The sequence below is a fragment of the Rhineura floridana genome, chromosome 1, assembly GCF_030035675.1.
Source record: "Rhineura floridana isolate rRhiFlo1 chromosome 1, rRhiFlo1.hap2, whole genome shotgun sequence".
NCBI lineage: Eukaryota > Metazoa > Chordata > Lepidosauria > Squamata > Rhineuridae > Rhineura > Rhineura floridana.
The window spans coordinates 73,705,344-73,733,184 of record NC_084480.1 but is presented as its reverse complement, the minus strand read 5'-3'; the positions used below and the strand labels follow the sequence as shown (position 1 = coordinate 73,733,184).

Genomic DNA, 27,841 nt, shown 5'->3' with positions numbered 1-27,841 from the left:
TTCCCCGGTTTGTGCCCAGTGATTGGTCGGGCGGTTCTCCGGCTGCTAGACAGGAGCGGGGAGGGAGACTTTGAGCTGCAGCTTATTGCAGACTAAGCAGTCTGGCTCTGCAGCGGAAAAGGGGTGTGTGTGTGTCCGCGAGGGAGAGAGGGGAGGGGAGGGGGGAGAGTTTGGCACCCAGCCACCTACCATCAGAATTAGCTCATTGTTCAATATAAGCAGCAGAGGCAACCGAAGCCTGAGAAAAAGGAGGAGAGATCCCCCCACCTCTTGCTGCTACCCCACCCCCTTTTCTTTTCTCCCACCCCCCTTTTCCAACCAAGGCTGCACTCTGAAAGAGGTGCAGTCATTCCTCCCCACACCCCCTTACCCAGCCCACTCTCTCTCCCCCTCCCCCTTCTATAAATTCTTCGCTGTAGCATGCTGCCTTTTCTGAATCCACATTTGTGTTTCAGATCATGTAGAAAGGACAGAAAGTGAGGAGGGAGCAGGGGCTTTTGTCTGTAAGTATCTAAATTTCCCCCCAATGCACAGGGTTTTAAAAGATCTCTGCTTTTTCTTTGTTTGATTTCTTTTCAGGGTTATTCCTCTACACCCATTTCCTTCCCTTCTTTCTTTGACTCTGCTGGGATTTTACTTCCCTTTCATTTTGCTTGCTTGCTTCTGTGTTTCCAAAGAAGGCAGTGTGAAGAAGGAGAAACGGGCAGCATATGCAGACTTAACTCTTTGTCTTTCTGCACAAAGGGAGGATTTTGAAGCTTGGGATATTAATGGTTGCCTTGCCTTGGGTATATTTTTAGAATTAGGCATTCTCTCTGTAGCACTCTTCTACACACTTACTTGTGCAGCAATTAAGCCTGGAATGAATTTTATTTTTAAAATTCTGCATTTTTGATGTGCATGTGCTGATTCAGTGATCTCTGTTAGTTGAAATGCGGTTTGCATTGTAGAAGCCTAACATATTTTAATATAGAATGCTTTCTTTTAATAAACAAACAAACCAAGAACGTATAACCATGCATTAATTTGTTCAGATTAATTTTATCCCTATAGTCTTTCACTTAATGGAACTATACATATAATAAAAAAGATGTTTCAGACTAGACACTATATATTAGGAGAATTTATTTGATGACAATGAAGGTGTATTCTGAAAACTGTTAATCAGTTTATTCTTTTATAGCCAGCTGAATGAAATTCTCAGGCAAAATTGTATTGAAGTTAATATTCTCTCAGAGAAGAGGCGTGAACTTGCATTCACTGCTTGAGAGAACTAGAGGTTATGTAATGCAGTGCCATTTCCAAAAATATCCCCTCTCTGGGCGATTACGTTGTGAAAGTGTGACTGTAATACTGCTGTCTTTAAGGGGGGAGGGGATGGATCCAGCTGCTAGTATGTCTGAAACAATGGACAAGCTATGCAGTTGGCACAGAATGTGCTATTTTTGTCTTGTCTGGTTTTTAAAGTGGGTTAAGCATTAGGTATAGTGCACTTCAAAGAGGTGCAGTGTGCTAAGAATAGCATGGTTTTTTTTTACAGATCTAGGTATCAGGGATTCCTTTATCTTGTATTTAAGCCGATACACCACTGAAGTGCAGACAAACGTGATGGATGAAGTACATGTGGGTAGATTGATTTGCAAGCCGTTGATCTTAACCATAGACATTTATTTAACTTGCTATTTGGCAAATGACCTTTTTGTATTTTGTGACTGATTTGAGTTCTTTTCTTTTTTAATTTTAATATTTTGCAGAATTTTCTCCTTGTGCTGCCAGAAAGATAGTGCAGCCCTAAGTCTTAAAAGAATATGAAAATGGTAAGAATGATTTCTTCTAGAAATGTATTTTTTTTAAACCAGTTTCTTTTTAAAAAAATGAATTTGACATGCTTATTCCAACACATGTTCATAAACATGACCTTTAAAATGCATCCATTAGAATTTTGAGGATCTGCCATCCAATGAGTAATACGCTTGAAAAGTCCTTGTGAGTTGGATTTTCCATTTCCAGGCATTCTGAATGGAAACCTGAAGTCTCTGTTCCTGAAATGAGACTTACTCAGAACAAGAGGAATTCTTTAATGGACCACATGCAATAGAACATACAATTTTTAAAAAAATGCAAAATAGCATGTTAACACATCCATTTCTATACTTTTAAAAAGTCATTATAGCTGGCTGCAGAAATGCTTCATATTGTATTCTATCATATGTTCTTGCTGCACATGAGCTTAATTACTCAGCCTTTTGTACAATTTTATTTGGACATCCTTGGAGAAAGCAGTTTTAACCCAAATGTACCCTGCATGGTGTTAAGCATGGTGGTAAGCGGCGGTAACGCAGCCGAAGCTCTCCTCACGGCTGGAGTTCGATTCCAACGGAAGGAGGATGTCGAATCTCCGGTAAAAGGGGTCGAGGTCCACTCAGCCTTCCATCCATCCGTGGTTGGTAAAATGAGTATCCGGCACACGCTGGGGGGTAAAGAAAGGCCGGGGAAGGAACTGGCAAAACCCACCCCTTATATATGGTCTGCCTAGTAAACGTCACAAGACATCACCCTAAGAGTTGGAAACGACTCGCAATATAAGTGCGGGGACACCTTTACCTTTTTAGAAGTATACCAATTACAAAGTAATGCTATGTGTGTCTCTTTTCAGTATTGCTTATGGCGTTAGTATTTAGAATGCTTTCTTCCTTATATTTCTTTCTTGCATTAAAGAAATTGCCATAATAATCTCTAATTGCAGTCTCTGGTGCCAGGATTGTAAACTGAGGAAATGGGTAGGAAGAGGATGGCCCAGCAGTTAGTTAGTACCACATATACTAACCAATGGAGTGAAGGGGTTGGTGGGTATTAAGTAATCAAAGGGACCAGATGTTTAAAGTCTGAGCATAGTTTGATGGGCCATTGTTGAAAAGCTTGGAAAGTCATGCAAGGTGACTCTTTTGCTGTCTTCTAATCATGTTTCTCCCCCAAAGTTCCCTGTTACAAAAGGAATGCAATCCCATGACCTTAACTGTAGCTAAATTGCAATTACATTGTTACAAAATTGGATCCAAAATAAAAAAACAAGCAGGATAGAATTTCAGAAGAGATTTGTATGTGGAAAAAAATGATACCACAATCCTATGCAGACTTAACTCTTTTTTCTTTGTTTGTTATATATATATATTGTATTTGAATTGTTTGTTTTTAATGTTATCAATTGTTTTTAATTGTATTTTAGGAATGTATCTATGTTTATTTTGTTGCTGAATACTGCTACAGAAGATCAGGATATAAAGAATAAATTACTTACTAACTACTTAGAAGGCGTAAGCCCCATCAAATGCATGTATAGTCTTGCTTAATTGTGAGACAATTAAGCTAAAAAATATGGAACTTGTTACAGATCCAACTTTTGCAAAAACATAAGGATTATAGAAATTCTTATAAATACATTTTCTTTTTTGAGCCTATTAACTATGAAGTGTTTCCCCCCCTAATCTTTATCAAATAAAACATTGTGCTAGAGAACTGAAAGTAGAAATAAGCAAGATTGTGACTATGGATCATTCTATAGTTGGGAATTATTCAGTTTCTTTCACCAAACATTATTCTTAGTTTACTAAAACCAAAGAGGACTGTTCATGTTTCTGTTCAAAGGAAGATGAATTTTCCAGTAAAAAACAGATGGTTATAAATGCCAGTTGAATCACATATGTAATAAAACTAATCCCTGATATGCATCTGTCATCACAACTGGGGACATAGAGGAGTCATCTTGTATGTTGGCTGATGCTACACAACTTCCTTGAAGCTGTAATCTGTACAGCAATTTTCCCTTAAAAAAAAAATCTTACTTCCATGTCCTAAGCATACTCAGTTGGAAGATGGGCCCGCTGATTACAATGGAATTTGCTTCCAAACAAGGTGCAATGCAATCCTATATAACCTTACTCAGAAGTAAGCTCCACTGACTTCAGTGGGTCTTAGAGCTAAGTATGTATACAATTGCTGCCTGAGTGTTTTTTCAAGATTGAAGTTTTAAGCTACCATGGATTAACCACACCATCACGTGGTACAGTTGCCAAATATCTTAAACTTGAGAGCTTGTTCACAAAGTTTGTTATTCTATGTCTACCACATACATTCTCAGTTCCTCACCAAACAGTGAGTGGGATCCAAAGGGCTGAGCAAGCCTTGGAACTCCCAGATGTAGCTCTTCAAAGTACCTGATAAACTATTCCTGAAGTCTGTGGAACTTTGGGAAGACCCTCTAAAACTGTGAGGAGCCTTGTATTAGGAGGAGGAGGAGGAGGAGGAGGTGAGAGAGGGAGGGAGAGAGAGAGAGAGAGTAAATGGGGAAAGCCCTGGTGTGCAGGTGGAAGTGACTCTGTATGCCTAAGGAATTCATTGCATCCTTGCCTATTTTAAAAGTCAAGTTTATAAAATGACCTAATTCTACTTGGCAGGAGCACTGGTGACTTCAAGTAACCAGCATCTGGCTTTATTGATGGACCATAAATATTTGGCTATTCTTTCTGCCCACTGATCTCATTCAGAGCAGCAGGTGTAGAGGCACCTGTATGCTACTTAGTGTCCTAAGCCTCACCTATGATCTGTATTTTGCCCTCAGACTTCATTCTGGCTGTGCTTCAGCTCTTGGCTCCTGGCTGTGACCCTCTTCTCCAGTTATTCATTTCTGCTGTGCTTAGTGCTTTGGCTCTGGTCCCTGGCTTCTTAATCTCTGGCACTGATATTTGTCTGCCTAGCAGTCTGTTTTGTACCCATACTCTGATCTCAGTAAGCCTGAGTCCTCATCCTGCCAAGGAACTTGCCTATTTTTTGTACAGCTTGGTCATTCCTGTAGTTCTTAGTTCTCCATAGAAGTCTACAGGGCTGGTCTTGAAGGAATTCAGGGTGCATCATTCCCAGTCATACTCCATTAATCTAATGTTGGGGGGTGTCATACTGTACCCCTCTCATTATTCTACATTCCATTGGCCTGCTCTCTAGCTTCTGTGCAGCAAAATCCAAATTAATGTTCAGTGTTAATGCTGAGGTGTACTCTTGTTCATTTAGCTGGGTTTAGTGTATTTTCCCACCTCGTGGGCTGGGGGGCAGAGTCATATATGCGCTAATGCATCACATCCATTCCCTGATGATCTGTTGTGCTTTGCAAGGCAAAATCACAGTGTCAAAGCAGATGAGGACACTTGCCTGGGGTTGGGGGTGGAAGACTGCAAAACATGGTATCCTCCTTTGAAAGGTGCTGCTTCTCATACTGCTGCATTGATGAGCTGGTAATATGAGAAATTCTGTAGCAGCACTGTCCTGGTGAAGCTGGGCCATGCACTTTCAGGTTGTGCAGCAGTTGTCTTGTGGGTTGCTCTGACAATGGCAAAAATTCCCAGAGCTTTGCTCAAAATGAAGTTTAAAGTGGTTGGCTGGAAACTGAAGGAGTTATTTGCCCTGCTTCAGGAGTCCAGGATTTTGCAAGTGGATCCCCTTGCTGAATTGCCCCAAGATATTTTGCTGCCTGAGGCAGAGAAGGATACACCTCCTTCCTTTACAAGTCAAGATGCATTGTATTCATGGTCTGTAAAATTATTTTTGCATCTGAAGCAGAAAATTTCACAACCATCTCTCCTCTTTCTTTCCCGCTTCCTGGCAGTAAAAATACAACAATGAATTGAATGACTGACAATTTGCTACCCTTTTATAACATCCAAAATCAACCTTCTGTGATGGCTGTCTCATTCTGCCTAATGGTAGCTCCAGCCTTGCTGAATTGGATCATGCATCCAGCACCCCAGAGTTCCATGCACAGTGATTCATCTGTTTGGATGGTGGAGGGAACTGAACTAAACCAGGTGCCCTTTGGAGCCATTGTCTGAAAATATCTATTTCATTATATATATATTTTTTCTTTTCTTTTAAATTACAGAACACTATGTGATATGCTGGACTGCACTTATAGAATAGAATTTGGTGAAGTTTGACATTTAAGACGGATGTATTCAGTAATCTATATGAACATATGAAGCAGCCTTATGCTCTGTTAGAGCATGGGTCCATCTAGCCCAGTATTGTCTACTCTGAGTGGCAGTGCTTCTCCAAGGACTCAGCAGGATTAGGAAAGCACTCTAGCTATCTGGGCTCCTATCGGTTGGAGATTCAAGGGACTGAACTTGGTAACTTCCACATGCAAAGCATGCATTATATCAGTGAGGCATAGCCCCTCCCATCAGGTTGCGTGTCTATAGATATATATAACAAAGCACATTTTCATTCACCAATTTAATGGACATCTGCAAGAAAGTTTCTCAAAAGAGACCAGCTTGTTGCAAGTGTTGGAGGACTGATGCACTACAGAAGCATAGCATTTAAACTCTCTGTGAAGGGGAACACAATGCAACATTATTTACTGATTTTGTTGTTGTCATCATTTATTTACAAAGACATTTCTGTCCCAATCTTCTGTTGCCTATGCACTAAAGGGGAGTCACAACAGTATAAAATCTCAAAAATATAAATTAAAAATACATTAAATGACAGTAATAAAAATACAATAATACAATAACATCTCTTTTTGGAAGAAAATAGCAACCAAATGTGCCTAATCTGAGTGAAGCTCTTATTCTTAAAATGTAAAATAAAATTAAGGCTGCAATCATATATACATTTACTGAGGAGTAAGTCCCATTGAGTTCTTCTAATGTAAACAGTACAGGTTATGGTAAGGAAAGATTTTTCTCTAGCCTGTGTGTTCTCTGCAAAAGAGCTTTCTTTTGTAGGTTGCAGTGTTTCAGCTTAAGAGTTGCTGCATTTTTGTATATATTGACCATGTCTTTCCTATCGTGAAAAACAGAACTGCATGGTCCCAGGCTATGGTCTGAAGGCACATGAGACCACCAACTTCCTGAAGCTAAGCAGGTCTGGGTCTGGTCCGTGCCTGCATGGGAGACCGCCTGGGAACCACATGTATTCCACCTTGAATTTCTACGATGAAAGAAAGGTGGGGTATAAATATAACAAATAAATAAATAATAAATAATTTCCAAGGTTCACACCCTAACTTTTCTATAATATTTGGAGTTTAGTTAGTTTAGGTTAGTTAGCTAGTGACTTTATTTAAGAATAAGGTTAAGAACTAGAAACAAAGATAGTTAAAGAGGACTTAATGTAACCATAGCATGAAGGTGAAGTGGGAAGAATGAATGGTACTAAATGGTACTAAAGAAAATAATAGTACCACTCTCATATTATTGAAATAGGAAGTTTAGCTTGTGTATTAGCTGTAATCAGAACATGAACTCATAATCTTTTGATTGCAAGGCGAGAATGTTGCCATGTTATAGTCACTTTAGCTCAACTGAGAGGGAACAGACTTGTGTGCAGTAACTTAACCAGCAGGATATGCCTTGTGAAGAAAGTGACCGATGGAAATAACTATGGGATGCAGACCTACACACAGCTACTCTAGGATAAAACCTGCTGAAACTAATGGGAATTTTCGGATCACAGCCTAAAATGTTTTTTGACTCAATGATAAAAGTAACAGATGACATAATGTGCTCTAAAACTGACCAGGGCAGGAGTCAAGGTATGGAATAATACCACCAAAAGAAGAAGTGGTAGGCAGCCTTGTTGAACGAATCTTCTAATTAGCTTCCACAGCTAGAGGAAGAGAGGGATAAACACAAGGATGGTGTTTAAATGAATTGCGGAGGGGTGGGATTTACTTGTCCCTGTTTAGGTGTTTCTACCCTGTTAATGTTTAGCAACCTGAGTTACCAGATGGGAAGGAACAAAGGAACACTGTAGAAGAATACAGGTGAAAATGCAAAACCAGGGAAGCTGGCTATGAAAACGAGAGGAGTTTTTCATGGAGGGTTTAGCAATGGCATTCACCTTTACTGGTGCTCCTTTACTTCAAAAATCACCAGCTGCATACTGCTGGGCATTGATTACTACTAGAAAGTTGAGCCAAAAAGAATGCTGGCCTAGTTCCAGTGAGGAAAACTACTACAGAAAAGCATACTTGTCTACAACAGCTAGATGACAACTATAAACCTCAACAACTGTACAGAAGTTGCTGAGACTTACCAGACTTTTGCTTGCCTTGTTCTCCCATGATCCTGACCCTCCCCAGTTGCATATAATCAAATCTTTCTGTTAACAAGGAATGATCCACAGTAGATTTGGGTAAGTGGATACTTAAACAAATTGATTCTGACACCTTACTGCATGCTGACAGGCTTGCTGAGAATGATCAAGCAAACCAGTTCACGGAAAGGTTTATTCAGATCACATCTGGGTGTGCATTGTGGGTCATGTGAACTGGCCTTCAGGAAACAATACAGGTGTCACAACAGTTGCTGCTAGGCACTTCTGGCTACAGGGTTTGCTTCTTGCTACCAGCTGACTATTGTACACCGTTTCATATTGCTCTAAGTTAGAACATGTCTTTGTTGTTCCCTGTCTCCCTAAGCATCTAGTTCTAAAGCTCTGTGAGAAGCTATAGGGGCCTCTGCAGACTGACTGCTAGTTCTATTTATATATTTAGTATGCCAGAGCAATACACTGGGGCACTAGAGCAACAAAATACTTTCTGTCATGTGGAGGAGACATTATATAGATCTGATTATGTCTGGAGAATTCTATAACTCTCCTATACTTCTGCTAACCAGAAAAAGTTGGCCTCATTACCTAGCTAGTTATCAGTGTAGAAGTCAAGGAAATTGTCATTTCTGGCGACCTTTTAATGAGGTAGAGACAGAATGGGTCTGAATTCAAATTGTTGTCTTACCAAACTACTTCATCATCTGGTCTATTATAGCTGAAAGCAATGACAAAGGGCCAAACTAGATGGCATGTGAAATACATTTACACATTTCATGTAGCTGCTTCTTAAAATTTAAAGAGCAACTGCAGGATCAGGACTACACCATGCAGAGAGAAGAGTCAGTCTTTTCCCTCATTGCAACTGTCCTGATAAAAAATACCCTCTCTCACACACAAAGCCCTACTCCTTTTAGCCTCAAGAGGGAAGCTACCACTAGCTCTAGAAGTTTGCCTTCTTGGATGAATGGCTGCTCCAGGATGGGAAATTTTCATCGCCATGGTGCTGTGTAAGATGATTAACTCCCATCCCACTTCTGATCTGCCCATCTGGTTGTACCTTAAACAAACAAACAAAAAACATTCATGGAACGTATGCACACATTTCACACATTGTCCAGTTTGGCTTTAAGATGAATGGAAAGTTGGGAGAGGAAAGCAGAGATTTGTAAAATAGTTTGGCCGTGTCTACACTGTCTGCTTTCTGTGGCATTAGTAATGGATGGTGCCCTCAAAATTTGACAGGATGTTTGTCCTACCCCTAAGATTCCTCTATGGTTCTGGCCTTGGTTTCTGACTACCCCTACCATAGCCCATTTCTTCTTCACCTTTCTTTGCTGTTGCACCACTCCGTCTCTGAGCCTGGTGGCTTTAAAATAATCTTTAACTATGAATAAGCCATATACAATGTCTTCACAGAAGCATGGCCAATGAAAGATGTGAGGAGCTGCCTTCTAGTGAATAATATCATTATTTTAGCTTCTCTGATCTTAAATTTCTATGCCTCCACGTTTATTTAAAACACCTGTCAAGGTAAGAGTGGACAGATCAGTCTATTTCTAGTCCCTGCTGTTTTTGTGTGTTCATTTCTAATTTGGCATTAATGTGCATTTTTTTAAAAAACAAAAACCCATGCACTTTTAAAATTAAATTCATACTTAAGAGTGTTATAAGATGGTCCAAGGAATGCCTTTTTTAAACAAATGTTCCTCTCTTATTTTATTGGTTATAGCCTCTTCAACAAGAAAGCCTGGCTGATGCTGTGACTGCTACACACGTTCAAAATAGTGCCACAAGTACCCCTGAGAAGGAAGGAATGTGATGATGAGCTGTCCTTCCCAGGGCTGTGGTATAGAAATAAAGATTGTGGCCTTCCCCTCCCTTTTTTTTAAACACAGCTCTGACCACCTCAAAACATTGCATATTTTCAGACAGCACTGCAAAATTTTGGAAAATTGAAAAAAATTCAAAAGATAGCTAGCTACATTCCAATGGGCACATGAATTTTGGGAGTGCAGATCAGGGCACTTCAGAATAGGGACCAGTTGAATTCCTCAAGCATCCCTATGTCAAGGTCAAATCTACTTGGAAGTATTTCTTGAGGGTCTCCCACAAAGATCTGTCCCAGTCCAAGTATGTCAGATCCTTCCTATGTGGCAAAAATGGTACCTGAAGCTGGGCTTCATATATGCAAGACATCCCTAACTATAGCTGTAGTCATAGTCATATTACACTTTCTCTTTTCCCTAATGGGTGGTCATAGACTTACAGTGAACTAAGGCTCTTTGGGGAATCATCACATGCCTCCTACTGTTAAAAGAAAAGTTGGCATCCCCCTGCTCCCATTTCTTCCGTTTGCACTTTCCATCTGATTTGTTGCCACACTTTTCTCCTTATGAAATTTTGGCTTAGATGCAGGAAAAGCATAAGACCCTTTCATTATTCTGCACTGAAATCCTGTTCATGTTTATTGGGAAGCAAGCCCCACTAAGTTCAGTGGGGATTACCCTTAGGTAAGCATGCACAGGATTAATCTCACAATTTATGATACCTGTACAGAAACTAAACAAAAGGAGATAGGGATCATCAGAATTTCTGCTTTCTTTTATGTGCCAAAAGCAAGGGTTTGTACACCCTTCATTATCCTACCTACAGTAGTAGAAATTCAGCTACAGTAGTCCTAGTGACAAGCAATAACATAAAATAGAAGACAGAATTATATAGATTAATGATATAAAAATAGCAGGCATGACTGCTACAAATAAATGCCCAATGGAGCTGGAATGATGGTGGTGAAGGACTTAATGGATAAAGGATGGAGAAAGAGTCATGTCAACACCTCTCTAGGGGATAGCTTAGTTTGCTTGAGAATAATCCTATATTTGTGGAGGCAGGTTTCATTTCTGATTTGGAGCAGTCAAAATGTAAATAGTCAAATACAAGCATGCAGTATGTAGCACATTAAATAAGATTATTTGCTGCCTAAATCCTAGTGATGCCAAATTCTGCGAGTACACAGCAAAATAAGTTATGCAAGTTGCATAAATTATGCAGTGTTCATTCTAATAAAGCAGTCAAAACTTACTTAAAACAAACTTATTTCAACATCAGCTTAGTTCAGAACTAGAAGTGATCAAAATTGTGCAAAGATAAGATATAGAATGGAACTCTAGGTTAAGGGATACCTGAGGAACATATGAAGGTGCCATGTACCAAGTTAAACCAGTAGGTGGCGATGAGGTAATCTCATCAGGGAAAGCCAAGAGGAGGGTGCGGAGGTGCCCTGGGAACCAGCATTGGTTGCCAGTCATCTCTTCGTCCACCACATCATCCACATTACAAAACGTGCAGTTCAGTCCTGGCATAACTTGGAAGCAGCGATTGGAAGAAGCAGACAGTTAGTGGATGGATGGTTGACATTTCAGAAATCCTGAATCATATTGCTTCTCCATTGGTCTTCAGTTAAAAGGTAGAGAAGAGGATCTTACACAAACTTCATAAAAAACGGTTTTTAAAAGGTATATGAATATTTGTCCCCCTCCACCCATAGGTTCATCAAGGCAGTTCACAAAGTAATTGTAAAAAAAAAAATCATATTGAACTATTTTTCACCTAGTGACAGTTATTATATCAGTTTACAGAGGAAATGGAGAGAAGAAAAGCAAGGCTACTCCATCACTTCTGCTGAGAGACTAGCAGCCTCCAGCTCTCACTCAAGGGTCATTTTGATGGCACTTATTCCATTGGGCTAACTGATCTGTTTCCATCCAGGCTGGAAACTTTAAGAGCTGGTACCTGAGCTTGCTTTTTTCTTTGTCCCTTCCATCCCTTTTTTCCTTGTGTGCTGTGTCCTTTAGATCAGCCTTTCCCAACCAGTGTGCCTCCAGATGTTGTTGGACCACAACTCCCATCAGCCTCAGCCAGCATTGCCAATGGCTGAGGCTGATGAGAGTTGTGGTCCAACAACATCTGGAGGCACACCTGTTGGGAAAGGCTGCTTTTGATTGTAAGCCAGAAAGCAGGGACTGTGTTGCTACTTAGTTTTGTAAGCTGCTATGGGAACCTTTTTGGATAAAGAGTAAGGTAAAGATTCTTTAAATAAATAAGCTGGTGGTGTCTTTCCAGGATTTAAGATAGGTCCCCCGTCCCAACCCTACATGGAGATGCCAGGGATTGTACCTGGGGTCTTTAACATACAATGTATGTTTTCTACTTGTCCCTTCCCTCTGATGGAATGTTGGTGCAGGAGTAAAGAATGGAGAATAAGGTACTGCTGAGTAGTAGGTTACTGCAGGGGCAGATAGACTTGTCTGCATGGGGAGCACCAGGGAGTGCCAAAAGAAATACCTCCAATGTAGGAAATTCTTCTCAGAACCTCTATCTGGTGGCTCCCTTATACACATTCTAGTATCAGAGTCTCTGCAGATGTTTCCTTCCATCTAAAGATTTACTGTAGTCAAAAGATATAAATTTGCTTTTAAAAACCTTGGAAAATTCAAGACTCTGGTGGATCCACTGGATGCCAGTGTAGACCCTGCTTGCACTCTGTTTCAAATTGTACATTTAAGTTCCTGCAAATGATTGCAACCTCATCGTGAATTTTTGTTTTTATTGTATTAATATTTCTGTAGGTTTATCATCCAAGATTCACAGCCAGCCAGAAACACATTCCAATCAGCCATGGGTATGGAGGATTTCTTCAGGTACTTAAAAAAAAAACTTGGTATTATAAACCTTAAATTGTGTGTGTATGACACTACACAGAGTCTTAGGGATTAATTTTACACACACACACAAACATTTGTAAGCCCTGAATCTGTCATGTTGCAGTTTGCAGTGCCACAGGTGGCACCACAGTCTGTGGTGCTTCGAACTACAGCATGATGACCTAGGTGGTGGAGAGCAGGACAGCAGCAAATGGTGGCCTGGGGAAGCTGTGGAGTGATAGGCCAGGGCAGCACCAGGAGGCCCCAGTGTTGCTACCGTGAGGCCTCCAAAGCAGGAAGGTTGGCAACATGTCGAGGGGGGAGCTTCGCATCCTGGGTGGGGTGTGCAGGAAGCTTGCCGACCCATGGGGGGGAGCGCCAAAGTGAGTGGGGAGAGGCCTACACAAGCTGTGGAGTGACAAACCAGGGCAGCTCTGCCAGACCTTGACATCACTACTGCGCTACCTACATGGGAGGGAGAAGAGGAAGAAGGTTCGCAACCCCGTTTGTGGGGGGAGAAGAGGAAGCTTCAGTGTGCCTGGAGGCACTTGATATTGCAAGGGGGTTGGCAAGGGGAATTGTGTGTGTGTTTGGGGGTCCGTGGGGTGGTATTGGTTTGTGTTTGGAGTGCCAGTGTATGTGTTTGGGACTGCCTCTGTGTGTGTGTCTGGTGTGTGTGTGTGTGTGTGTGAGAGAGAGAGAGAGAAAGAGAGTCCCTCTGTGGGGGGGGGGCTAGCATGCAAAGTATGCAGGAGTGAAGCCCCTAGTCAGTAAATAAAAATTATTACAAACACATGTAACAGAATTCCAACACCATTTCTTAACAGTTGTAAGACTGAAAAAATAGAATGGTGGTTTAGTTGCACACATTTTCCTGCAACACATAGCCCCAAAGGTGCTATATTTTCCCTGCCTTTGAAACTTTAAGTGGAATTAAACACAATTTTAAAGTTATATTGTAGGTAAAGACTGATAATAGTATTAAAATGGCTATAGATGGTCTTCCTGGCAAATTTCAGTAGCCTTATTTTTGTTTTATTATGTCTAAAATTGGATATGAAATTTGCATAGGGTAAAATGGTTTTCCCAGAACCACAAAACATACTGGTTTCATTCCCTTATCTCTCTTTACTAATGACTCAAATATTTGGCAGCAAAATTGGCAAGCAAGCAAAATAGTGAACAGATGAAAAGTAGTTTCAGTTATATTCCTAGAGCTCACTTAAGAAGACTCCCACAAATAAATCTGTTGTTCAGACAATAGCATGTTTTCTATGTTGTTTATTGAAGGGGATTTCTAGGCTGCATGTCAGTTTGTTTTACAATGTGGAGAAGCTCTTGGTTTTACTATAACATGGCATACTTTAGGATACTCATTGACTGACCTGAGGCTGTATCAGGCCTTACACAGGATGGTATGAATAGTTCAAATCATCTACATTAGCTCAAGATGAAGGTAATTACAGTACTTAATTATAGTCAGCACTGTAAGTACTATAATATTATAATGTACTATAATAATATGGTCATTTTTAATTATATGATTTTGACCATTTAATCAAAATTTGTAATAAAAAAGCTATACAGTGCAAAGCCATTGTAATGTACAAATACATTGGGTGGCATTCATTTCTAGTCATAGAATCATAGAATCCTAGAGTTGGAAGGGTCCTCTAACGGCTAACGCCATCAAGTCCAACCCTTGCTCAATGCAGGAATCCAAATTAAAGCATACCCAACAGATGATTGTCCAGCTGCCTCTTGAATACCTCCAGTGTTGGAGAGCCCACCACATCCCTAGGTAATTGGTTCCATTGTCGTACCATACAGTTAAGAAGTTTTTCCTGATGTTCAGTTGAAATCTGGCTTCCTGCAACTTGAGCCCATTATTGTGTGTCCTGCACTCTGGGACGATTGAGAAGAGATCCTGGCCCTTCTCTGTGTGGCAACCTTTCAAGTACTTTAAGAGTGCTATCATATCTCCCCTCAGTCTTCTCTTCTCCAGGCTAAACATGCCCAGTTCTTTCAGTCTCTCCTCATAGGGCTTTGTTTCTACTCCCCTGATAATCCTCGTTGCTCTCCTCGTTCCATTTTGTCTGCATCATTCTTAAAGTGCAGAACTGGATACAGTATTCAAGATGAGGCCTAACCACTATCGAATAGAGGGAAATCAATACTTCACATGATTTGGAAACTATACTTCTGTAATGCAGCTTAAAATAGCATTTGCTTTTTTTGCAGCCATATCACACTGTTTGCTCATATTCAGCTTATGATCAACAACAATCCCAAGATCCTTCCCACATATAGTATTGCTGAGCCAAGTATCCCCCATCTTGTAACTGTGTACTTGGTTTCTTTTCCCTAGGTGTAGAACTTTGCATTTATCCCTGTTAAATTTATTCTCTTGTTTTCAGCCCAATGGTCTAACCTAAAGATCCCTTTGAATTTTGTTTCTGTTTTTCAAGGTATTAGCTATCCTTCCCAATTTTTTTCCATCTGCAAATCTGATAAGCATTCCTTGCACCTTCTCATCCAAATATTAATAAAAATGTTGAAGAGCACTGAGCCCAGGACTGAGCCCTGGGTACCCCACTAGTTACCTCCCCCCAGTTTGAGAAGAAACCATTGATAAGTACTCTTTGAGTACAATTCTGTAGCCAACTGTGGATTCACCTGATAGTTGTTCCATCCAGCCTACATTTAGCTAGCTTGCTAATCAGAATATCATGGGGCACTTTGTCAAAAGGTTTGCTGAAGTTAAGATATATTATGTCTACAGCATTCCCACAGTCTACAAGGGAGGCTACCCGATCAATAAATGAGATAAGATTAGTCTGGCAGGATTTGTTCTAGATAAAGCCATGGCTTCTGGTAATCACTGTATTGTTTTCAAGGTGCTTACAGATTGATCATTTTATAATCTGCTCCTGAATTTTAGAGTAGACCCATTGAAGTTAATATACATGGCTAACGGGTGTCCTCTGAGTAGGATTTAGTTGAGTACAATCCATTCACATGAAATGCAAGGTACATAAACTCTCAATGAGAGTACAGTTGCTGCAAAAAAATATTCAGACCAACTGCTTGCTCACATGCAAGTTTCCCCTCTGCTTACCAAATAGCACCTGTATTTGTTAAGGAATAGTTCCTTTAATGTGTCACATGGAATTGGCAGACTTTGATATGATAAAGATGATGATGATGATGATTAATAATAATAATTAAAAAAACATTTACATCCCACCCTTCCTCCCAGTAGGAGCCCAGGGTGGCAAACAAAAACACTAAAAACACGATAAAATATCATAAAAACAGACATTAAAATATATTAAAACATCTTTAAAAACATCTTTTTTAACAAAAGCTTTAAAAATATATTATGAAGCTATTCCAACACAGATTCAGACTGGGGTAAGGTCTCTACTTAAAAGGCTTGGTGAAAGAGGAAAGTCTTCAGTAGGTGCCAGAAAGATAACAGAGATGGCTCTTGTCTAATATTTAAGGGGAGGGAATTCCAATGTGTCAGTGCCACTGCACTAAAGATCTGCTTCCTGTGTTGTGTGGAATGGACCTCCTGATAAGATGATATCTGTAGGAGGCCCTCACCTGCAGAGCGTAATGAATGCTGGGTATATAAGGGGTAAGATGATCTTTCAGGTATCCTGGTCTCAAGCTGTATAGGGCTTTCTACACCAAAACCAGAACCTTGAATTTGACCTGGTAGCTAATGGGCAGCCAGTGCAATTCTTTCAGCAGCGGGGTGACATGTTGGCAATACCCTACCCCAGTGAGCAGTCGTGCCATTGCATTTTGCATCAGCTGCAGCTTCTGGACCCACTCCAAGGGCAGCCCCACATACAGCACATTACATAATCCAACCTGGAGGTTACCAGTGCATGGACAACAGTGGTCAGGCTATCCCGATCCAGAAATGGCTGCAGCTGTCTTGCACTCCTATCCATTAAGGTCACCTATGCCTCTAGTGACAAAGATGGATCCAGGAGCACCCCCAGACTGCTCTTCCAGAGGGAGTATGAACCCATCCAAAGCAGTCAACTGACTGGTTATCCAAATTCGGGAACCACCAACCCACAGCACCTCTGTCTTGCTAGAAATGTAATTTCACCCTACATTGTTTCTGAAAATGAACTGATGACCTGTGTTAATTGCTAATCACATTTATGCTAGCTAACATTAATTGATTTTGTTCTGACATTGATTTTAGACATCTTCACAATTTTAGTTTATGTGTATTCTATATGTTTGGGAGAATCAACTACTATGCCGTAGGGTCTGATTGAATGGCTCAGTGGACTGCTTCTGAAGGGTGCATGGTTGGATACAAGAAAGCCCCCAGAGCATAGGGCTGGGAAATGATTTCAGGCTGGATGCCACAGTGTCTGTTGGTGCTACTGTGCCATAAGTTGGTTCTTTCCACCCTGGTACAACATGGTGGTATCACAAACACTGTGTTATAAGGGAAGAAGCATAATTTGTGATGTTTTGAACATCGCTTTCTTATCCTTCATTTATAATGCATGTATGTCAGGCAAAGGAGAAGGCTGAATGACACCCCCTTTTGGCTACAGCTGGTGGGACGGGTCACACAGTTCCTTTTCCCTCTGGTCTACTGTTTGACCATGTGGAGTCCCAGAGTTCAGTCCCAGCGTCAGGAGGTTGGGCAGTAACCGAGGCCCTAGGTCTCAGAAGGACCCTTCACTGGCCTGCCCTGCCACCTACACACTCACCACCAGGCCAGGGTGGTTGTGTGCTGGCATTCCTTGGGATCTAAGCTTGGCTTCCATCCGTGATGGCCAGCTAAGTGAGATCCTTCTCAGTCTCCCCCTTCCTCTGCCTTTTTTAATGTGAGATTTTCCAACTATGCCAGTTTCCTGGCTCTCTTACCTCATCATGGGTAGGGCATTATGAGCAGGCCTTTACTTGTGTTGGAGGCTTGCTCCAGGCCAAGAGAATAATTTGGGGCTGCTATAATGGGAGTGTTTTTCTCTCTTTCTCTTCGGCTAGCTGATGGTGACTACCAGCTGCCTCCATTACAATGTTATTTCCCTTGTGAATCCCCTCTCTGCTCAGCCCTCCACCTTCTTCCTTACACTGAACGATGAGCCCTGCTACTGCATCTGGAGGTGTTGGCAAAGTGGAGGAGCCCCTTGAACCCCTACAGTGTAATGAGAGTTTCCACTGTATGAAGAAAAGCTGAACAGAACATTGCCAGAGTGCCACAGAAGCAACAGCTCAATAGGATCCACAGTGAAAGATCTGGTTAACTGGTTGGGCTGGCACAAAGTGTGTTGTAGATTTGCCTAGCAGTCTCAAAATTAGTACCTTAAATTTAAGGAGTGAAGGACAACCTCCATGCATGCAGTGGAGTTTCTACCCCCTCCTCAATGTAAAAAGCCACATCTGAAACTTGGGGAAAACTTCAGGAACATCATCATCCAATACAGGTCTTTGGTTGGTGGCTAGAATTTTAGAAATCCATGAACAAACTGACAGTGCAATACTATGTGTGTTTACTCAGAAGTAAGTCCCACTGAGCTCACATGTAAGGCATTCAAGGCAGTTTCCCACTCCTCCAAAGAGTCCAATGAGACTTACTCCTTAGTAGGTATGTTTAGGGTTGCAACCTTGCCCACATTATTAAAGACTTGAATCGGTTCAATCTATCTTTCTGGATGTAATTGTTACAAGATTATATAGAAACAGAGAACCTTTATAATCACATTCTTACATTGGGTTTATATAATCAGAGCAAATAGAACATCACAGACAACTACTGAAAAGGGCTCAGTCTTTCGTTTTATAAACACCTCTTGCTAATCTGAAACAGCCTTATATAATGAAGCAATAAAAATGAATAGATTTATGAATTCAGAATCCCAGACAAAAAGACCCTTTCTCTTGCTCATGGACTAGACAAGTGTAAATAGCTGCATGGGATAGAGAGAATGTATTTGCAGATCCTAGTATGGTCACATGGGATTTTTTTATCTTATGACTATATGGCAGAATTTCAGGGTTGAGATTGTTTTTACAGCTGAAAAGGAACCGCACAGCACAATGCTTTTGGCATCCTGTCTAGATCTTTGGTCAGTCTGTCTGTTTGTGTTGCTTGCATGTTTAAATGTTTTGGTTTTCAAGAGCGGATCCACACTGTACATTTAAAGCACATGACTTCCCCCAAAGAATTCTGGAAACTGTGATTTTTCCCCCTCACAAAGCTACAAATTCCCAGCTTCCTTAACAAACAGCAGTTCCCATGATTCTTTGGGGGAAGTCATGTGCTTTAAATGTCCATTGGATGTGCTTTAAATGTATGATGTGGACCTGCCTGAACATATATCCTCTAAGAATAAAGAAACCATGAACAAAAAAAGCAAAACAAAAAAACACATTAAGGAAATTATTGACTTACTAAAGGGAATATTCCTGTGTTCTCTAAAACATAACAAATGTAGATTTTAATTGCCAAGCTCTCAGGCCACATTCTCATGAATTGTAAACCAAAGCCTTAATATAAACACATACATTCTCAGCTCAAGAGCTGAATACTGAATCACACTGGAAAACTTAACTCTCCCTCTGTGATGTTATCCAATTGTATTGTGATACAAATTCCATGCAATGTCTACTTCAGGCAACAGTTTCTCAAGTCTTAGTTTTTAGGGTTGTAGACTGATTGTCAGGCAGGCTGTCTGGTCATGTTCACTTTCTGATATGGGGTCTTCTTAGATTGGTACTTCTGAAGGTAGGGGACTGTGAAAAAAAATAATGTCAGTTGATTATGAGCGTTTAAAGGCAGCAGGATACCAGGAATTAATCTACTTCATCTCCCTCTATTTTCTGTACAAGGAACAGGATAGGCAACATGGGGCCCATATGCCATATCTGGCCTGCCAAGATTCTCCCTCTGATTCTTCCTAGAACAAATGGCCTGTTGGAGAGTTGCCACACGATGCCAGTGCACAAGTGCACTCCATTGCAATGAGGTGAAAGCCTTAGTGCCAGGATGGAGAACCTGTGGCCCTCCAGATGTTGCTTAATTAAATCATCGCTGGCTGTTAGCCATGCTGGCTGGGGCTGATGGGAGTTTGACAACATTTGGAGGGCCACAAGTTCCTCACTCTGGTCTTACTGCATCAGAAATTGCTCAAGGGTTTATATGCCTACTTGTGCCCCAGAACACTGCCGTGTTTACCAAATGACAATCTGCCTTCTGCCAACCCCTGACGTAGAGATCCCTGGTGGGTTTTGCTCCAGCTAATGACCTCCCTCTGCCAGTGTTGCAATGAAATGGGATTGGGGTGCACCATATTCTCTGAAGTGTGTATTACTGCAATGAGACTTAGAACTGATTATGACAGTTGGATTCTAGCTTCAAGCTAGCTTTGCCTCAGCAAGCTTAGTGGTAGGGCCACAGAGAAATGGAATTTTTAACATAGCTGAAAATGCTGAATATGGAAAGTCCTGAATATATGAAATATGGTTGTATGCTTTTTTTTGCTTGGCATAGAGGCTAGGAAAATATTCTGCAGCCAATGTATTTTTTTATAATTGGGAGGCTGCAGTTATTTAAGAGATTGCCATTTTCCATTTAAATAAAATGAGGGCAAACAAATTGAAACTTAATCCAGAAAAGGTGGAGGTGCTATTGGTTGTGAGTTCTGGTGATCTGAATGGAGGCCTGCAACATGTTTTGGATGGGACGGCATCCTCCTAAACAATCAAGAACATAGTATAGGGATTCTACTGAACCCAGCATTTTCCCTGGATGACTATTTGATGTCAGTGACCAGGAGTGTTTTTTTCTAGTTGATTCACCAACTATGCCCCTATCTAAAGAATGCTGAACTAGTTTTCTTACTCATGCATTGACTGCACCCAAAGTGGACTGCTACAATGCTCTCTACATGGGTCTTCCTTTAAAGACCATTCAGAAACTTCAGTTGTTTAAAATGCAGCTGCCAGGGTGCTGATGGGGGCAAGGTGGTCAGCGCACGTAACACCGATCCTTCTCCTGAGTAAACACACATAGAATTGCACTGTGAGTTTCTGGCTACCAGTTTTTTCCCCTGGGCTTAATTTGAAGTTGTGGTATTAACCTTCAAAATGCTCTACAACCAGGTTTCTGAAGAACATACCTGAGCATTGAGAATAGAACAGAAGCCCTGCTGCCTAGACAGGGCCTTCTCAGTGGTGGCATCACAATTTTGGAATTCCTTTCCCATTAAAAATCTCCCAAGTCCCCATTTTTGAATGGATCTTTGACAATCTTTGTAGTCTGTCAGGCTTTAAATAGGTGGTTTTCTTGGCTTTGCTGGCTCTTATATATGGAACATAGGAAACTGTCTTATAATGAGTCAGATGAATGATCCATCTAGTTCAGTACTGTCTACACCTACTGGCAGCAGCTCTCCGGGTTTTCAGACAGGGGTCTCCCCCAGCCCTACCTGGAGATGCTGGGGATTGGATCTGGGACCTCCTGCATGTAAAGCAGATGCTCTACAACTGAGCTACGGCCCTTTCCCATATTTGTCTGCTTATGTGATTTAAATATTTGATATTGTTGGGAAAAATACTTCTAATGGAGGGGTAGAATTGTTTATTTGTATTTTTGGTTATACTGGTGTATATAGATTTTTCTTTCTTTCTCTTTAATGATTTTATTGTGTTTTATGTAAACCGCTTAGGTATTTTGAATATTAATTGGTATATAAATATTATAAATAAATAAAAAGACTGAAACTAAATAAGGTTAAAATAGTGGTATGGAAACTGATTTCTGAGTCAGAATTTCAAGAAGGAAATGTAATTTAATAGTCACTGGGATTATTATCTAACCTTCAAGACTAATGAATCTAACCCATTCACAAGTAGCCACTGAGAAGCAAAAACATCTGTTTAACTATCTTGGTTGCAATCGTGCACACTTCAAATGGAATTAAGCTCCACCTAACTGTGTGCTGGATTTCACCTATCATGATAAGGCTTTGTAGAATTTATTGTTAGGCCCCTATTTTTGCTATATCTCTTTGTTCAAGAAAATGTATAATCATGGGCTTAACTTTCAAGCTCAGTGACATTAAACAGTAAACAGGCTAAGCATAAGTTTAAAGTTAGAGCACTTGCTATAATATATTATAGGAACTAAAATTAGACATTAATAGTGACAGTGTGGGAAAGAAAATTTTAGTAAGATGACCTAGATAGGAAAGCCTAGTGTCTGGCAGCATGGTCCGCTACCATTCCTTACCACTTTGGGAAAAGAAATATCCCTTTCAGTAAATTATTACAGGAAAAGACTTCATTACTGGGTGTCAGAAGCCTAAGAAATAAGTCATTTAAGAAGGCAGGAGAAGCAGGCAGCAAAAATGTAACTTCAATAACTAGGCAATTTTTGCAGTGCAAATGGATTTTCTGTGCATTAAATTAGAAGTGCCAATAAAAATCCCTCTGATTAAAACTGAAATGAATTCATTGGCAAGCAGTCTCGTTAACATTAATGCTCTGTGCCTTTAAGTGACAGTTTAAAGCACTCTTCTTCATGCTGTTATCAGTAGGTGATCTCCCATAGATGTATATTCATTTCACATAATATGAGTTAGATTTTTTAAAATAATCCTCACCTGGTCTGCAAATTTATCCAAACAGATTTTATACTCTTTTTTTTGCACACTTGCTTATGTTTCAGAGTTTGTGTGCAAAGCACATAATTTGATGGCTAACTATTTTAGGCATCAGTCTTGCATGATCACATCTGAGCCCAAGCATATCCAAAACATGAAGAATAAGGAATTTAATACATTGTCCTGGTATCTTACTAGGTACCTTCTGTGTAGGTTTGCAGGTACATTATGAAAAGAAAGTCTTCCTCTTTCTTTATGCTGCCTTGCACAAAGGACGTTTCTTATTTTCTTGGTCAGACAAGCCTAACAACTGCTTCTATGTGCATTTATTAGGGTTAGATATTAAGGATTGCTCTTTGATCTGAGGGAGTCTGCTATGATCTTGAAAGTTGAATAGCAAGGAATAGAAACAATTTGGCCTTACTCTTCCATGCTGCAGAAAGGGGAATAGCTGTGCCTACTTCTTCCTGATAAGCAACTATGAAAGTTGTAGGAGTAAAAATGCAATAAATAAATAATACTGCTGTTCTGCTTTCGAAAAAGTAGGAAAGAAAGAGCAATGTTTCTGCATTCCTGCAGGATGTTATGTGATATGCACTGATTAGAAATGAAGCAGTGTGACTGTCCCAAAACACAAAACAGTATTGAAAGTGGGGTCATATATGACCATCTCAATAGTGTCATAAATGTGCCATAAAAAGGAAGTCTGGAGGGGACCCTAATATTTTAACTTGACATAGTTATACTTAATGTTTAAACCAAGTAGAACAGGTCAAGTGTATGTAAGGGGGAAGGGTTTAATAAAAATGCAAGAGTTTTTGGCAGGTTTTATAGAAATGCATGTAACTCCTTTCCCTGGCCCTTTTTTTAATGTGTAGGACAATCTACCCATCCCAAAGGAAGTCAATCGCAAAAAGAAGGAGAAATCTGAAGCTCCGTTCCTGACACCAGCAAATGGCTATGAACACCATTTCACCAAAATCAATTACCTCTCCTCTTTTTAATCATAACTCCTCATTTGTATTAAATATGATGTATGGGTGTTGATAAGGTCATCATGGTGTCATATATTGGAAATTGTTTCTGTGTAAATCATAAGAAGAAAATTATGGGACTCTGAGCCTTGCTTTAGAGAATTACAGTGGGGAAAAATATGTACCATAAAACCAGTTTTTAACCATTCTGACTCAAGTAAAAGCTCTCAGAATTTCACACTGTGAAACCAAGTTTACAAACCGTACAGGTGGGCCTTCAGGCCTGGTTCTACCACAGCAATGTCTTCCACTACTCAAACTCAACTGACCACATGCAACTGGTAACTTGCTGCCTCTCCATTTCCATGATTCCGAACTGCTTCTTGCAGAGGCTGAGAGTCCCCCTTTTATTTCATTTTAGATGTAACAAGCCTAGTAGTTTATTTTCATTGATTGTCTGTATATCTCTATATTTTACCCATGTACTCTTTTGATGTATAGAAGTAGTATGAAACTCATGGTTTCCTTGTGGTAAGTGACTGAGATGCTGCCACGGGATTTGAGACACTGATGAATGGTGCTATTTTGGACTTTAAACGTGCTCCTTGGCAAGGTAGCTCTGATGGAGTTATTTTTAATTTCCATGTTCTAAGAAGGTGTTGGTACTTTGTTCTCGTTCTTTAGACTGGACTGACTTGTTTCCTTGTGTCTTCAGTGTGGCTTTCTTATTCAATGTTGTAGGGTGAGTAATTACTAATACAGCATGTGAGGAATTGATTCCCACCTGGGTGTGCTCACAAACTTGAAATGGTAAGTGGGAGCAATCACAAAACTGTAATTTACTACGAATTTCCTTTCTGCATTTATCATTTGGATAAAGAGTAGCAATAATTTTCTTACAGTCTTTAGGGATTTTCTGAATGTTCTTGTCTTTTCTTTTTTTTTATTATTCATTAGGAAAGCATATTTTTAATTAAAAGGGGGGTTAGCATGTTTTAAATGTCCTCTTAAACTCAATAAAATTGGCCATATTTTGTTAAAAGAACATTATTAATAGGTTCTTTAAATGTGTTAAATTACAGACTCTTAAAAAGCAATGAATATAATTCCACAGCATTTCCAACATGTGGATTTTACATTTTTGTTCTTGCTCCCAGGAAATTATGAATCAAAATACAATACAAAACAGTACCACCTACTCATGGAATGTTGTTGTGTTAGACACAGTCTGGAAGCCCACCTTAATTTTTTTATATAACTCTGTCTTTCAGCTCTTCCTTTGACTGGGCAGGCTTTGACCTGAACTGTTTAGCTTCTGACTGTTAAATACCAATGCATGTACTGCACTTAGTGTGTTTTTTGTTGTTGTTCCCTGTCTCCTTCTCCTCCTTCTCCTTTTCTCTTATTCTTGTGCAATTTCTTTCTTGTAGATTAGATAAATCAGTTGCGCTGTATATACATATAGCAAGAAACAGTATCCAGCAGTTGTGGCATTTATGTATAGTTGCAGTTGTGTACTGCTGAAAATGCAGGCTTTTGTAACAGTGTGATCTTTAATAATGCACTACAAGTACCCAATGTATTTTAGCTCTTTTAGTAGGATTTGTTCAATAAATATGCAATCTCTAAGAGTAAGTATAACATCTGTGGTCTTTCTTTTCTTGTCCTATGTGGGCTATTTTTTAAAACATTTTAGACTGCTTTTCCTATAAGCTCAAAGTGGGTTATGCAAATGAATGTTAAAAACCAAATAAAAACAAAGCAAAACAGTATCCACAAAATTCATAGACATTTACTTGGCAGGATCCCCAATATCCAGACAGCCAAACCAAATGCCTTCTGCAAAATACAACACTTACAGCACTTTCTTTTTTTTTATCATTAATTTTTATTCAAAGTTTCAAAAAACAAAACAGAACAAAACAAAACAAAACAAAAAAACAAATTAATAACTAATACAATAAAATAAAATGTTGACTTCCGATTTGTCGCAGATCAGTTATAGATCTATAATATATAACAAACCTGTCTCTTAATATATTACAAAATCACTTTCCTCCAGTAGTTATCTTAATTAATCATCAAATCTCATTGACATTACTTTATTCTTTCCACAAAAAGTCAAAGAGAGGCTTCCACTTCTTGAGAAATATATCCATCAATTTTTCTCCAAATAAACATGTCAATTAATCCATCTCATCAAGTCTGCTAGGTCCAGTAGTTTCAATAGCCATTCTCAGTGTTAATTCCATCTTCCATCTCCATCCTTGCACCCATAATAATCTTGCTGTCAGAGTCATAGTCATATAATAAAAGTCTGATAGGAATTTCTTTCATCACAAATATTTCCTTGCCATCAATTCCGAATGTACCACTAAAATGTTGTTGTAAAGCTGCATCTCTGCTCCTCCTTTCCACAGAATGCACCATCACATCTCCCAAGAGTTTTTCCATTGTCACACATCTGGAATTAATTCTGTAAACTTTCTCCATTTCAAGTTCCATCAAATCCTTCCAATCCAGGAATTTTTTTGAACTGTTGATATCATTATCTCTAATCTCTTCACCAATTCCTTCAAAGACAGCACTGAATTCCAAACAGTGATATTTGTCTCCAGGATCCATCACAGCCATAAAATCCAAATCTTTTTCCAAGTCCATATTTGATATATCTATTCCAATCTCCAGGGCTTGAACCTTTCCTTTAATTTTTCTTTCATCTTCTTTTATTTGTCCAGCCATATCTTTGGTCTCATCCACCTCCCCTCTCACAGAATCCTGAATTTCCTTCAGCTCCTGTCTCATTTTGCCAAATTCACTTTTCATCTCTTGTCTGCTCTGTCTCAGCTCCTGTCTCACCAGCTTAATCTCATTCATTATTTTCTGAAACATATCTAGATAGAGAACCCCTTCCTGTACATCCAGGGTCTCAGCCACCTTCTTGATTGTCATTTTTAACTATTCCCAAGCAAAGAACAGTTTATTTCTTTTTCCAGTCACGAAGGAGTTAATCCTCCAAGCCTGCTGACATCACCCTCTAGACAGCACAAACCGCCTTATCTCTTATGTGTCCAAAAGTGCAAAACAAATTTAGTTCACAGCATCCAAAAAATTAGTGGCATAAAAAGTAAGCAGATTCGTAAAAAAAAAAAATAGTCTCAAATGTCATAAAATCAGATTTCCTCTTTAGATTAGTTGCCCCTCATCCGTTTATATCTTTAAAATGCTCAATTCCATGCCAGCTTTTTGCAATAAAAAACAAAGATAGGCTATTTCGCTTTTCTTCCTCCTTAATTCCGTGTATATGAGAGAAAGTTATAACTCACCCAGGGATTCTTTGTTGCCAATCCTTTAACAAATCTCTTTTACTATAACAAAATGATAAGAGTAGATAGTAGAATGCTTGCCTGTTAGAATACGTTTTTCTTTAAAGAAAAAAAATGTCTTGCTTAATCAGTTTGAGCTTGCTTGAAATTCCCTGGCTCCGTCCGACGTTGTTGGCAGGTCCTTCGTTCCTAATGAATTCAAGTCCCCCAACAAACACAACGAAGCTTGTGGATAATCTCTTTGTTTCTCCCTTGCCTGGGAGAAAGTTTTTACCAGTCAAAAAAAACCTTTTGGCTGGTTTTAAAACTGAAAAAGCTTCCTCTGAGACGAGAGCTCGCCTCAGAGGCAGGCACAAGCTAAGCAATCCTTCCCAGAAGTCCCACTTACAGCACTTTCTGAAGGTAAGCAAGGATGATATTGTCAGTGTGAAAGCCCCCCTTCTGGCACCTGCGATTCAAATGTCCTCATTGGATAAGAATGAGAAGTAGGGTCTTGTTAGAAGAATGCAATGGGGATGAGGGGCTATAGAAGATAAGGTAGTCTCTACAATATGGGAGTTCAGTGAATGTATTACAAGATCCCCAACTTATCCCTTGATCTCAGCATAAAATATGAATGCACATTTTAATTCTTTTTTAATTGTTTCCAACATTTCTAATTTTTAAACTAGATCTTTTATGTAAAATATCATCCAATTGTCCCCAATCCAGGCATGGAAACGTTCTTGCACTCTTGACACCCACTGGACTGTGTTTCCAATGCACAGAACATGTCTCATGGATTGGATCACTTTATTATATCTCACACTACATTTCCCATTCCCCATGCTGGATTTGCACACATACTAAACAGCTGGCAGGCACTGCTTGCAGTGATAGTACTGTACACCTATTTAGGGATGGGGAGACTGAATCTAGACTTGCTGCCTCCTTTCAGATGATTGGTGCCAACAGTACACACTGTCCAGTGGCAGATAGGGAAGGGGAAATCTTGTGCATCAGCATGGAACACATGAAGTCTTGATATTTTCACCTAGTTATCTTTACCTAACAAAAAACAAAAATCTAATCATGCAAACCAC

The 27,841-nt window shown here is 39.8% G+C and overlaps 1 protein-coding gene and 2 long non-coding RNA genes across 3 annotated transcripts in view; 2 read left to right on the top strand and 1 right to left on the bottom strand.

The window, feature by feature from the left end:
- Positions 1–346: 346 nt before the first annotated feature.
- On the top strand, positions 347–6,840 carry LOC133383357 (uncharacterized). The gene is made up of 3 exons (XR_009762270.1): positions 347–503; positions 1,755–1,817; positions 5,930–6,840. It is a non-coding gene; the product is annotated as an uncharacterized LOC133383357 (long non-coding RNA).
- A 13-nt stretch (positions 6,841–6,853) lies between these two features.
- NREP (neuronal regeneration related protein) lies at positions 6,854–25,068 on the top strand. Its single transcript, XM_061623897.1, has 3 exons — positions 6,854–7,000; positions 12,738–12,809; positions 23,338–25,068. The coding sequence occupies exons 1-3, from the start codon at positions 6,860–6,862 to the stop codon at positions 23,461–23,463; spliced, it is 339 nt and encodes a 112-aa protein (XP_061479881.1). The 5' UTR covers positions 6,854–6,859; the 3' UTR covers positions 23,464–25,068.
- The window catches only part of LOC133383361 (uncharacterized), a 23,770-nt gene continuing 14,355 nt past the window's right edge, over positions 18,427–27,841 (bottom strand). Inside the window, exon 3 of the long non-coding RNA XR_009762271.1 lies at positions 18,427–19,589. This is a non-coding gene — a long non-coding RNA (uncharacterized LOC133383361). The remainder of the gene's footprint in view (positions 19,590–27,841) is intronic.